Source organism: Ips typographus, linkage group LG8, assembly GCF_016097725.1.
Source record: "Ips typographus isolate SLU linkage group LG8, UJ_Ityp_2.0, whole genome shotgun sequence".
Lineage (NCBI taxonomy): Eukaryota > Metazoa > Arthropoda > Insecta > Coleoptera > Curculionidae > Ips > Ips typographus.
The window spans coordinates 8,088,122-8,101,886 of NC_138429.1; the positions used below are offsets into that span (position 1 = coordinate 8,088,122).

Here is a 13,765-nt window from a genome sequence, read left to right on the forward strand (position 1 = left end):
TGGTGCAGTTAATTGCTTCATTATTACTGTTATTTCAACGTTTAATATTTCCTAGTTTGCTTGCTCTAATAGTAGAAACTCATTTCTGTTGTAGTAAAGAGTCGTCAGTGTTATCTGTCTATTTGGCAGATGACTTCTGACTTCTTCTCTGTTTTAATGACATTCATTTCTATTATGTGATAATGGAAGTAGAGGGTGCCAGCTTAGGATTAATTGCAATTAAGTGACATGTAGACTCAAACTGTGATGCCTAGTAATAAATATCTTAGGAAATTGTCACAGTCTAAGTTCAGATCACATAATTTTAATTGTGCCTAAGAAATAAGTATTTAAACAATTTTTACTTTTAAACAAATATCCAATACATTTATAATGTCAGAATAAGTTCCAGACGATCCCAATCAATAAAGGTTTTGGAACCAAACATATCCAAAATAATAACCGATTATTGACATTTGACACCTGACAGTGTTCATTGTTTACAGAGGACATTTAAAAACTTTCTCATTTGACAATTGACCTGTGAATGCAGTCTGTGGTGTTTTCAAGATACCGTCTCAAAAGAGGCGTTGTTGCTAATTTTTGACAATTTTGAGCGAAGAAAAACTCATACAAAATATTTTTGTAATTCCAGCGTTGCCACATCTACATTAAATCAGTGGCAACAACGGATTTTTGTTTGACCACTTTAATAACTGATACTTTTCTTGACCATTTTTTTTCTGAACAGTTTCACTCTAAATTTTCTCGTCTTCTAGATATTTACCATTAAAAACATTGAAATTTTCAATATTTGGAATACTGTAGAAATCAAACGGTTGATGTTAGGGCAAAAAAGTTTACATCTTCCTAAATTACATTTCTGAAACCAGAAGAAATGTCAAAATGTTGAATTTTTGAAAATTTTGAAAATGCAGTCATAATATAGATTTTAGAAAAGTAAGATCAAAAACATGCAAACCGTTTTGTCTTAACATAAACCGTTTGCCTTGTACAACCTTCCAAATATTGAAAAGTTTAATGGTAAATATCTCAAAAACGACAAATTTTAGAGAGAAACTTTTCAGAAGAAAAAGTGTCGATATAAGTTTTTTCAGTTAAATCAAATTTGAAAAGGTTTTTAAACTATGAAACAGGTTAATTCTGATAAAATAGTGGCCAATTTCCCGACAAAACCCTCAGCTCGTAAGCTAGAAAACAGCCAATTTCACAGTTCGCCTCGCCGACAAATTAGGCAAAGCGAATATGGCATAATCCTTGGCGCAAAAATTCCCCAACTGCCAAGAAACACCACTATAAAAGCTGCTGACTGAACAGAGACGTCAAATAACTGTCCTAATGAGCGAGAGTGAGCGGAAATAGAGCCCCATCGCAAAACGTGGGGGATGAAATAAGAAGAGAAAGTGGGAGAAAGAAACGACACGAGTAAACCCTCACGTCGATATCGAGCCCGCAATGTCCAAGAGAAAGAAAGGAACAAACTAGGGGTGGCTCCCGTGATCGTTTCTGTTTAGGGGTGTGTTCTTGGCATGACCGCCCCGAGCAAGCAAATGCAATCTAAACAAACGGAAAGGGCTATTTCACGACCGGCTGGAGCAGTGGTTGTTCCGTTCGGACTGGTTTTTTTGATTAATGTGGAAAAATACGCGTTTATCGTTTCGTTTTCTTGGTGGTTTTAGTGGGTGATCATGAGTTCTTCGGGTAGGGACATTGAGGTTAACGTAGTATCGTCGCCGGAGTCCAACAGCCGAAATAATTCCCCAGAACCGGACTTTGGCAGAATGGTGAACCATCACGTCACTACGTGTTTTCCGGTGATCAGGACCAGTGACGACGAGGACAAACACGAAAAAGAGTCGAAAATTACCGCCACGCAAAAAATTTCGGGTAGTTCCACGAACTTTTCCATTTCTAGTATCTTGTCTCGGGACGAACCGGTTTCCAAGAGGTTTGACTTGAATACGAACTCGTTGACCAACGGACAAAGTATTTTGGACACAACTACTGCGAATAGTACGATGCTGTCAAGGTAATATTTATGTCACACTAGACTAAATTAGTTATTTACATTACTAGAGTAGTATGGAACCACAAGTGCATTGGTGATTTTCACTAATTTGCCCATGTAATTTTGTGACACCCTGTATAATTAAAATTTGTTTAAAATATATTAGACATTCGTATCTACAACTTTCAATCAAATAAGGGCGTAACAATAAAAAAAATCAATTTATTATCTGAGTAATTAGCCATCTCAATCATTTCAACATATATTCGTCCGGTTTGCTTTTACCAGTTAGTTTTCTCTTGAAGTTTTTTAATATATAATTTTTAGTAGATTACTAGAATAGTACATAGTTTATACTTCGCAAAATGATCTGCTACATCTAGCCAGCTCAATAATTTCATCACATTTCTCCTCTCTTCTTATAACAGCTTGTCTTCTCTTTAAGTTTCTAGGCAATTGCCTAGAAGAAACTAAATCATCTCAACATATTCTCCCTGGTGTCTAAGATAATTTTTTTTAAATGTCTGAAACCTCTACAAACCTTAAAACACTTTAATACTGTCAGAAGCGTCTAAATAACTTAAATCATCCATTATAAATGCCAGATGTCTCTAAAATCTCTCTGAAAACATTATAAGGCGGCCAGAAGTGCCTAAGATAATTTTTTAAATCGCCACAAATCTCAAAATAATATAAAGCAACTTTTAATGCTGTCCGAGGTCTCTAAATACCTTAGAAACTCCTAAATCGTCCATCATAAATGTCAAATGTCTGAATATTTCAAAACCTTTCAAAGCAACCGTTAATACTGTCAGAAGCCTCCAAATATCTTGTAAACCTGTCAAGGATTCAACTTTAATGTCAAACGCCTCTAAAATATTCCTAGAATCGTTATAAAGTTGCTAAATGTACTTTAAATCATATTTAAAATGTCTTTAAAATCTTTCTAGAAAAATTATACATTTTTCAGAGCCACCTAAAAATTAATTTTTAGAATGCCAGAAAACTACTTTAAAATCTTTCTAAGCAAATTATAACACTGTCAGAGGCCTCTAATTACCTTGGTAACTCAAAATTACATATTCTTCGGCTCTTCTTTTATGAACTAATTTTTTTAATTGTCTGGGCGATTAGCCAGCTTAATTTTAACATTTTGATTTTTCTGGGAAATTGGTCAATAATTTCTACACATTCTTGCTCAAAAACACAACAAATTGGGCGTGGACTTGTCACAAAGTCCTATCCTCGATTTATTAAAGAATTAAAATAGAAAAATGGTGCTATGAACTGCCTACCAGTGTATCTAAAACACTATAAACCACTAGTGCAATCGTAGAAACGGTGAGACATACATGCTTTGCAAATTGTTGTCTTTTAAATAAATACCGGGTGTTTCATGATGAAGGTATTATTCCTTGTAAAAGTTGTTACTCTAAAAACAATACTATTTACCATATATGCCCTTGGCGTTATTTCTTCATGAAACACCCTGTAGTATTTCAATCAATTTTCACTTAACTAACTACCATTTCATCCAAATTCGTTGTATTTATTTAATTTAACACTTTTTGTTTTTTTTTTTTAATTTGTTAATTACGCTTATTTTTTGCCTGTTTTCTACTGGTATTTATTTAGGAAGGTTTATTAAATTGTTCAATAAAAGCGTGCAATTCAATTTCGAGTGAAAATGTTTTGTTTAAATCAATATGTTCGCGCAATGTAACTCTATAATATTTAATTCAAGTATAAAACTGACTGAGGAAATTAAACAAATTAAAATCATCATTTCAATTACACTGAATTGAAAAAAGCTGAGTAGCGCAAATAAACCGTCGGAATCAATTTTTCCACCTTTGATGTGCTCGTTTGGTTCAATCACAGCTAAATCGAAACCATTTTATTCAAAAACATGTTACCACTGTTAATTAACAAATTGGTCGATGCCTTTATACAGCAAAATTGATCATGCGAATCGTTTATGTTTGGCAATAATTACAAAATAATTATAAAACTCCTTATTACAAAAACAGCGCTAAATTTGGTTAACACTTTTAATATTTATTATTAATGATCGTTTAATGCCAATACCAATAGTGATTGCATAATAATAGTTCTATTAGGGAAAACGAATTTTCCATATAAAATTGGGATTTAGTCGGCAGCTCCCAATAAATTATAATTAATATTGTTCGTATACAACAAAATGGGTAGCCAAAATGCGAGACATTAATCGGTAAATGACTGTATTTTAATTAGAATTGTCAATGGTAGTTTCCGTATAAATTTTGTTTAAAATGTTCTGCTTTTATATGAATATGTGTTTTCATATTGTTTTATATCATGAATATAGAAGGATAATTATTAAGATTTTTAATATTGGGGAAAGCATCTTTAATAAAAAGTTTTTAACGGTGAAAATTACTAAGCATATTTAAGTGAGTTATTTTAAACATTAGCTATTTTGTATGAACGATATATTGAAGCACTTAAGAGGGTCTGCTCAATCCGCTTAGGGAATCAGCGGAAGTTGCCGCTTCCGTTCAAGAAGTTCTCCTGCTTGAGAACTCCAACTTGCTGATGCAAATTTAATGCCACAACTGGAATGGTAAACGATGAAAACTGAAAAGACAATGGCGTACGAAAGTATATTTACAGTCTGTTCCCGATCTTTTTGAGTCTAAAGCCGGTTTTACACAGTTTTATCAATTTATTTATAAAGCAGCTTCAAGAAACAATTGTATCGGTGTGAAACAAAATTTTTATATCAAATTTACTTTCAAACAATTTTGTCTGTGTTATTTTGCATCTAGCCTGTCACATTTAAACCTCAACTGAAGTTGTACTTGAAATTGCCTTGAAAGTGTCGGGAAAACAGGCATAAATCAGCTAAGAAGCTAGGCACTTTTTGGAAGAGAATTTCAATCACGTTTTTGACACATCTGCAGATTGCTGTAAAAGTCAACTTTAGAAGGTTTAAATATTTCATTTCCTTCAGATCCCAAAAAAGTTTGATCACAGCAAAAATAACGAATAGCATTATGGTTCAAATTTGCTTGAAATAAGCCACTATCTTAATGGGTTTTGCTATTAAAACAGAAATAGATTGACGCCAAAATGGACGTTAATTCACATTGTTTTTCGGTTCAAACCTTCACCCTGTATCTTTGAAACTGTACACTTTTTGTACAGCATATAGTAGGCCATAACAAGCTGAATCGAATAACGTAATATAATACTCTATATAGTCTCATTTGGAGCACTTTTTGGTCTTTGAACGGTGGTTTCTATTTAGCGTTTGGTTATTAACTTAATAATACTTGTTTCGTATCCTACGCTACTGTGACAAAATATCGATTGCCTACCATTAAACTTTTCTAAATATTTAAACGTGATTTAAGAGTTTTAAAACGCGAACAGCAAACGAGACGAGCCGATTTTCCCATCTGGGAAGCACTAAACGTCGGGAAATGGCTTTTCGCTTTAAGCCGGGCTCCGCCGTCGGTTTTAATTATTCCTTCAACTTGTTTTAACCAGATTTCCCAATTAAGCGAAATTTTTTCAGTGTTTTTAGCGCCTTTTATGGCTTTGACTTGAATCACTTTCGAGACTTTGTTACCGGATTATTTTGATACGCTTTCCTCATACCGATCGATTTGTTTCAGATTGGGGATTATGTCCCATTTTGGGGCATTGGCAGCGGCGAGCAGCAGGTACGCAGCCCTTTGTGGAGCGACCACAGATCCACGAACTTTGCCATGGTATTGGGGACGAATTCCGACTCCACACATTCCGAGAGAGAAACTTAGTCCTGCAGGTAAAGTGCTTTAAATCTCGAATATCCAAGTTTAGGTTAAGTCAGTTTGTGACGATGTTTTGCCAGTTCAGTGCGGTTTTTAGTAGGATTTAGACACTTCTGGCAGTTTTTGTAAGGTTGTCAGTAGTATTTAGAGGTTTGTGGCACTTCCAAAATGTTTCTAAGAGTCCCTGAAAATTTTAAATCCTTCTCGGAAAGTAGTAAAACTTTTATAAGGTTGTCAAGAGAGTATTTAAAGGTTTCTGGTACCTTCAAAATGTATCTAAAGCCTCTGACAATTTTAAAACCTTCTGGAAAGGTCTAGGACACTTATAGAAGCTTCTGGCATTTTTTATAACGTTGTCAGGAGTATTTGAAAGTGTCTGGTACCTCCAAAATGTTTCTAAAAGTCTCTGATAATTTTAAAACCTTCTGGAAAATTCTAGGACGCTCATAGAGCCTTCTGATCAGGTTGTCACCAATACTTAGAGCTGTCTGGTTGCTCCAAGATGTTTCTAAAAGCCTCTGATAGTTTCAAAACCTTTTGGGACAGTTTAGGATACCTATAGAGGCTTCTGACATTTTTGAAAAGGTTGTCAGGAGTATTTAAATGTTTCTGATACCTTTAAAATGTATCTAAAAGCCTCTGACAATTTTAAAACCTTCTGTAAAGGTCTAGGACATTTATAGAAGCTTCTGGCATTTTTTATAACGTTGTCAGGAGTATTTGAAAGTGTCTGGTACCTCCAAAATGTTTCTAAAAGTCTCTGATAATTTTAAAACCTTCTGGAAAATTCTAGGACGCTCATAGAGCCTTCTGATCAGGTTGTCACCAGTACTTAGAGCTGTCTGGTTGCTCCAAGATGTTTCTAAAAGCCTCTGATAGTTTCAAAACCTTTTGGGACAGTTTAGGATACCTATAGAGGCTTCTGACATTTTTTAGAAGGTTGTCAGGAGTATTTAAATGTTTCTGATACCTTTAAAATGCATCTAAAGCCTCTGACAATTTTAAAACCTTCTGGGAAAGTTTAGAACACTTATAGAAGCTTTTGACAATTTTTATAACGTTATCAGGAGTATTTGAAGGTGTCTGGTACCTCCAAAATGTTTCTAAAAGTCTCTGATAATTTTAAAACCTTCTGGGAACTTCTAGGACACCCATAGAGCCTTCTGATCAGGTTGTCACCAGTACTTAGAGGTGTCTGGTTGCTCCAAGATGTTTCTAAAAGCCTCTGATAGTTTCAAAACCTTTTGGAACAGTTTAGGATACTTATAGAGGCTTCTGACATTTTTTGGAAGGTTGTCAGGAGTATTTAAATGTTTCTGATACCTTTAAAATGTATCTAAAAGCCTCTGACAATTTTAAAACCTTCTGGAAAAGTTTAGAACACTTTTGACAATTTTTATAACGTTGTCAGGAGTATTTAAAGGTTTCTGACATTCCTAAAATATTTCTAAAAGCCTCTGATAATTTTAAAACTTTCTGCAAAATTCTAAGACACTTATAGAGACTTTTGACATCTTTTATCGAGTTGTCAGCAGTATTTAAAAGTTTCTGGTACCTCCAAAATGTTTCTAAAAACTTCTGATAATTTTAAAACTTTTTGAGAGAGTCTACATTTATAGAGGCTTCTGACAAATTTTATAAGGTTCAATCAAAATTAAAGTAAATTAGTATGACGCCACACCCAAAAAAATAACAAGGTTGCCACAAATTCTGCCAAAAAATACTAGAAAATAAACAAAATTTAACAAAAAAACAGAACGGCGAAATAAATTTGGCAACAGTGCTCATTGTCAAAGCAACTCGATTTTCTTGCAAAAAACAATGTTTTGTGAATTTATTTAGCTATCCCGTATATTTGGCAGCTTGTCACGTTCTATTTAAATTTTTTAAAAGGAAAATCTATGCAAAAGCCGTAGGTTAAAGCTGACAACACAGGGTGTCTCAACAATAGACACATTTTACCCTATTCTTTTGAGAATTATGTATTTTTTTAAACTGTTATTATGTGTACAGTATGGTCCAAAAGTAGTACAAACCTATAGGAAATTCAAAATAGATTTTTTTTTTAAATTGCCCACCCTGTGCATTCTCGTCTAACTACTGACTAACTTCTAAATGATATAATTTGTCAATACAATAATTTTGTTCAAATTGATCTTACTTACTTTCCATTGTTCAAAGAAGACTTATTTTCCCTTTAAGAAATCCGTATGGATTTTCCGTTAGGAATCCCACTTTCCGCAAATATCTAAACAATTACTTAAACGCGATTCAAGCGGAAAAGCTTTCTAATCCTTAACTGTGAATTGAAATGTAAAAACATCGGTTTTAGGGTTTCACTTAGAACTACGGCCTGTTTGTGCCACTTATTTTTAGTAATGTTAATATAAGTTTTTAGGGACGCGATTTTAGACAACTCCCATACAGTGCGTTTTTTTTAACGCGTTAAAAACGTGTTAAATTTTTAAGCCCATGTTAGACCATGTTATTTTGGAACTACAAGTATAAAACTTGACGGGTGGCTGTTTCGTACCCTGAAGCTTAAGTAAGTTTACCAATTCGGCCTAAAAAGTGTTAAAAAGCTTGCAAAAAATCATCTTTTTTCGAAAAGGTTTTATCGTTTCATACTCCCTGTATGCATTGTTGTTCTTTGTTGTTTTTGATACTGGCACGGCAGGTAGCAGGTAAAATTTGGCGTAGAAAGTTAAAACAGGGTGATCATTAACTTTATATCAAGAAAATTAAGAACAAAAGAAGTATTTTTATAAGTGAATGGTTCAAAGTGACCTCCGTTTGAAGCCAAACAGTATTCCAAACAATCATAAAATGCCCTTTTCACGTTCAAAAGATGTCGGGTCGTGATGCAGTCAAAATATGTCACTTTACCTGCTACCTGACCTGCCAGTATAAAAACAACAAGGAACAACAATGCATACAGGGAGTATGGAACGATAAAATCTTTTCGAAAAAAAATTATTTTTTTCCAGTTTTTAATCACTTTTTAGACCAAATTGGTAGACTTACTTAAGCTTCAGGGTACTAAAGACACACCCGTCAAGTTATAGACTTGCAGTTCCAAAATAAAATGGTCTAACATGGGCTTAAAAATTTAACACGTCAAATTCTATGTTGCGCGTTAAAAAAAACGCACTGTATACAACTTGCTTTGTAAAGAACAAATGAAGCAAATTTATAACACTCTGGTTTGCTAGCATTTAAAGGCCGTAGTTCCTTCTTACGTTTGCGATTAGTTACACTGCCTCAATAATTCTTGCCAAGGGGCAGATTTTCTGCAGGAGAACTTAAGCGTCCTGACAAGGTTTCGGAAGTCTTACATTCAGTTTAGGTTTTAATCGAGGGAAACCTACTAAAAGCGTCGTGTCAATATAAAGCTTATCCTTCGGTTTCACCAAACTTATTGAGTGTTATATTTGTTTCAGGTGGTTCTACTAATGATGAATCACCACCACTATCACCAAGAGACCACCCCAATTCAAGCAATCAAGAGAACAGATCAAGACCGTCATCACCATCCGATCATCAAAGATCACCGACGGCTTCACCATCACCAATGCTATCAAATCATCCAGCTTTTATGGAACCGAATTATGGCAGACGGTCCAAAAGTCCTTTGGACAACTATTCTCGATCGAAAAGCCCTCAGTTTAGAGACGCAGACAACATGGTTATAGATGAAGATGGGGACGATGATGAGAGTGACTACGACAACGACAAGGACAAAAAACTTCAAGGATCTGACGGGATGAGTCCTGGAAGTTCAATGTCGAATAAACGAAAAAAGAAGACTAGAACCGTATTTTCACGGTCGCAAGTTTTTCAATTGGAGTCTACTTTTGATATGAAAAGGTAAACAATTATAACATCTAAGTAAAATAAACATCTGCTATACTGCGACAATTTTGTTTTAGGTACCTGTCATCCTCAGAACGTGCAGGATTAGCGGCCAGTCTGCACTTGACCGAAACGCAAGTGAAAATTTGGTTTCAAAATCGTCGTAACAAATGGAAAAGACAATTAGCAGCCGAGCTGGAGGCGGCTAATATGGCGCACGCCGCCCAACGTTTAGTCCGGGTTCCGATTCTCTACCACGAGTCCGCCAACCGGCATCCCTTCGAACAAAACCACACACCATTAAGTTTACACCATTCCTTGGAAACTAGAGAAGCTGCCAGTAGTACGGGATCTCCTGTAGTTGCCAGTTCGACTAGCGGTTATCCCAGTTCTCTGTATTACCATCATCAGGCGGCTGTAGCAGCGGCGGTACATAGTTTACCATCAAGTCCACGACCGCCCATGTCTGGATTGGTTTGAAAGAGAGGATTGACGGTGGCTGTGCAAGTGTTTTAGTGTGTGTAAAATGGTGTAGTGGCAAAAATATCTTAAAACTATATTAAAGATTTTTGCTAGTCACAGAAATCAATTTGTATGTCACTGACCTTTATTGGCTGTTGTCTGTATTGTGTATATAAATTTAAACTTTCGTAAACAACAACTCGCTTACTCTTGTATAATACGGATTGTGCAACTTGTAAAAATTGCTTTGTGTAAAAATATTTTTGTATTTATTTATTTTGTGCAGCTTACTGTATATAGAATATAAATATTTAAAAAGCAGCTACTGCAGTTACCCTTCTATGCCAAAACTACTTAGGAAATACATTGGATGTACTATTGTGTAGCAAAATTTAATCGTTGTTACGTAAATTAAACTTACTACAAAACTTATATTGGTTTATTATTTCCTAGTTTCACTTTGGTCAAACATTTTTTGGTCCAATTATTAAATTTATCAGAGGTTTGTTTTATATTAAAATTTGCACTTTTTGTACACCTGAAAAGCTTGAAGATGTGGTTTATACAGGGTGCTGCATCAGCATACGTGTTGTGATTTCTTTTTCTGAACTGAGATGACTGGCGAAAAGTGGGCGGCGCAAACTTCTTTTGTTTCAAAGATACGGGGAGTTTTCGAAAATTGGTCATTTTTCAACCTCTTCTGTATTTCAGTTGCTCTTAAAGTTATCAAAAAAGGAAGAACGGTTCCCGGTAGTAGTTTTCATGTAGAATCCAATGGCGTAGTCAGTTTTTTTCTATTCCGTTTAGTTTCTGACATATGACAGTAAGTTACATTTTTTTAAATGGAACATACTATATATTTTTACGTCATTTTATTTTTACCTTTTCAACGGTGTATTACAACATATAAGTTTGTAGAGGTTAATCCTGTTATTTTAAAAAAATACCTTTGCTAAGCTAAAAAAAAGGCCAATATCTAAAATACTAAACAAAATCGGAAATAAAATAAACTAACACATTAGAAAATTAAATATTTTTAATAAATCTTATTAAAAATCTAAGTTACAAACAATTCTACCGTCACTTTAATAAGAAAAGTGGCCATTTCTATTTTCTACTATTTTTAAAGCAAAAGTTGAAAAAACTGTTTATAAACGACATGTAACATGTTAATATGAACATAGCCAAATTTTGTTTCGACTGTGGGTATTTTTATACATATTATTCAGCACTTTTTTGTTAAGGAAACGCTTTTTTTCTAATTACCAAGATTAACGTTTGCAAACTTATATTTTAATTTTAATAAACTGTTGAAAATGTAAAAATCACAACATTTTTACCTTTTCAACAGTGTATTACAACATATAAGTTTGTAAAGGTTAATCGTCTTATTTAAAAAAAAAGTCGTTTGCTGAGTTAAAAAAATGCCAATATCTAAAATACGAAACAAAAACAATCGGAAATCATATAAACTAACACATCATAAAATTCAATATTTTTAATAAATCCTATAATTAAAAAAAATCTAAATTACAAACAGTTCTACCGTCGCTTTAATAAGAAAAGTGGCCATTTCTATTTTCTACTATTTTTAAGGTAGAAGTTAAAAAAACTGTTTATAAACGACATGTAACATGTTAATATGAACATAGCCAGATTTTGTTTCGACTGTGGATATTTTTATACATATTATTTAGCCCGTTTTTGTTAAAGAAACGCCTTTTTTCTAAATATCAAGATTAACATTTACAAACTTATATGTTTTAATACACCGTTGAAACAGTAAAAATCAACAGAATTAAATGACGTAAAAATATATAGGGTGTTCCATTTAAAAAAATATAACTTACTGTCATATGTCAGAAACCAAACGTAATAGAAAAAAACTGACTACGCCATTGGATTCTACCTCAAAACTTCTACCGGAAACCGTTTTTCCTTTTTTGATAACTTTAATAGCAAATGAAATACAGAGGAGGTTCCAAAATGACCATTTCTCAAAAACCCCCCGTATCTTTGAAACAAAAGAAGTTTGCGCAGCGCACTCTTCGCCAGTCATCTCAGCTCGGAAAATGAGATCGGAACACGTATGCTACTTTTTTTCTATCTATTACCGTTTCCTCTGTACCCCGTAAAACCATCGAAAATGCAGCACCCTGTACAGAGTTGTTTTTATTTTGCATTCCTACTTATTTAATCTTAATTAATACTTAATGAACATCCCGAAAAAAGCAAATGCAATGGTATAGCTTCCTATTACTTATTCTTTAAGCAATTATCAGCAATAGATTCATTGTCTGAATCAAAATGGACGACAGATAATGTGATTGCTTATGGAATAGGTAATAGGAAGCTATACTATTGCATTTGATTTTTCCGAGATATCTAAGGCGAAAATGTAATTTTTGTAAAAACGCCCTCTATTGAAAGGTCGAAAATTAAATGGAACATTGTTTTGGGACACTCTACATTACAGAAAATGCTCTTTAAACTTTTCCGAGATATTTCATTTCTTTCAAAGCACACTTTGGACTATTTCCACCACTTTATTTGAGAATAGATAAAGAGAATAGGGGATTACTTTTATGAGATTTTTATTATATCTTTCCATTTAAATTTTCAGTTTTTGGACATTTTTCATTTTAGTAGTATCGAAACGCCCACTAGCGGTGGATTTAGAAAGTTGAAAAATATTTTCAGTACTTTCTCTTGGCCACATTTACTAATAAAAAAATGTTTTGTAGCCATACTATACGTATACGGTGCACGGCTTATTGGGACACCCTGTACAGAATTGTTTTTATTTTGCATTCCTACTTTTTTTTTGGAAACTTTTGTATGAAAACTTCAAAATTATACATAGGAATCCCATATTATGATCAGGAAAGAGAGAACTTTTAGAAACCAATGTTCTAGACGAAGATGAAGATAAACTTTGTGACATGTGTCACTGAGCGAAAACGAACGTGTTGGCTTACAAGATTCTAATGAGACTTCCTGATAAAGTGGTCACGTGATCCACTGTTCATTTTTGGCTAGAGCATTGATTTGCATTATACAAGACAACTTATTTTTAATCATTAAATAAAACACTCCGTATACAGAGTGGCCCAGATAATTGTTAACACTCATGCACATGAGCATTCTATTAAATCTAAGGTGGTCGATGCTTTGCCCTTAAAAGGGAGAGTTGTAAACTCAAAAAATTTCAAAATTAACGCAATTTTTTCAAAAAATTAATCTTTGTTTTGTTTTTTCCTGAAAGACAATCCAAGATGGGATCATCTACCATACATTTTTTGTGGTAACACACACAGGAGTACAACTGGAATCCCATTGAAGGATCTTTCCAGGATTGTGTCAAGCATTAAAGAAGATCTGTCTGAAGAGGGTTTTTAAATATATGAAGAGTTGGACATATTGAAACTACTTGAAAAATAGTTACTAAGGTTTGTATAAGTTCGTTTTCTGAAGAGACTTTTTGATCTTTGCTTTTTCAATCATTAAGTGAAGAATGTAAACCATTTAGAATACCACACAATCATATCATTCTGGCGTATCGAAATGACCTACAATGGCCGTTAAAATTGAAATTAAACATCATCAACCCCGCTGTTCGAACCCATTTATATTTTGGTCACTT

The 13,765-nt window shown here is 33.8% G+C and overlaps 1 protein-coding gene across 1 annotated transcript; it reads left to right on the top strand.

The window, feature by feature from the left end:
* The first annotated feature begins 1,488 nt into the window (after window positions 1-1,488).
* Window positions 1,489-10,554, top strand: Hmx (H6 family homeobox). The gene is made up of 4 exons (XM_081984762.1): window positions 1,489-2,029; window positions 5,671-5,822; window positions 9,249-9,675; window positions 9,738-10,554. Exons 1-4 carry the CDS (start codon window positions 1,689-1,691, stop codon window positions 10,138-10,140), a joined length of 1,323 nt encoding a protein of 440 aa, XP_081840888.1. The 5' UTR covers window positions 1,489-1,688; the 3' UTR covers window positions 10,141-10,554.
* The last annotated feature ends 3,211 nt before the right edge of the window (window positions 10,555-13,765 follow it).

Coding starts and splice junctions, on each gene's coding strand:
- Hmx (XM_081984762.1), top strand. CDS start 1,689: ATGAGTTCTTCGGGTAGGGACATTGAGGTTAACGTAGTATCGTCGCCG. Junction 2,030..5,670: donor AATAGTACGATGCTGTCAAG/GTAATATTTATG, acceptor GATTTGTTTCAG/ATTGGGGATTATGTCCCATT. Junction 5,823..9,248: donor AGAGAAACTTAGTCCTGCAG/GTAAAGTGCTTT, acceptor TATTTGTTTCAG/GTGGTTCTACTAATGATGAA.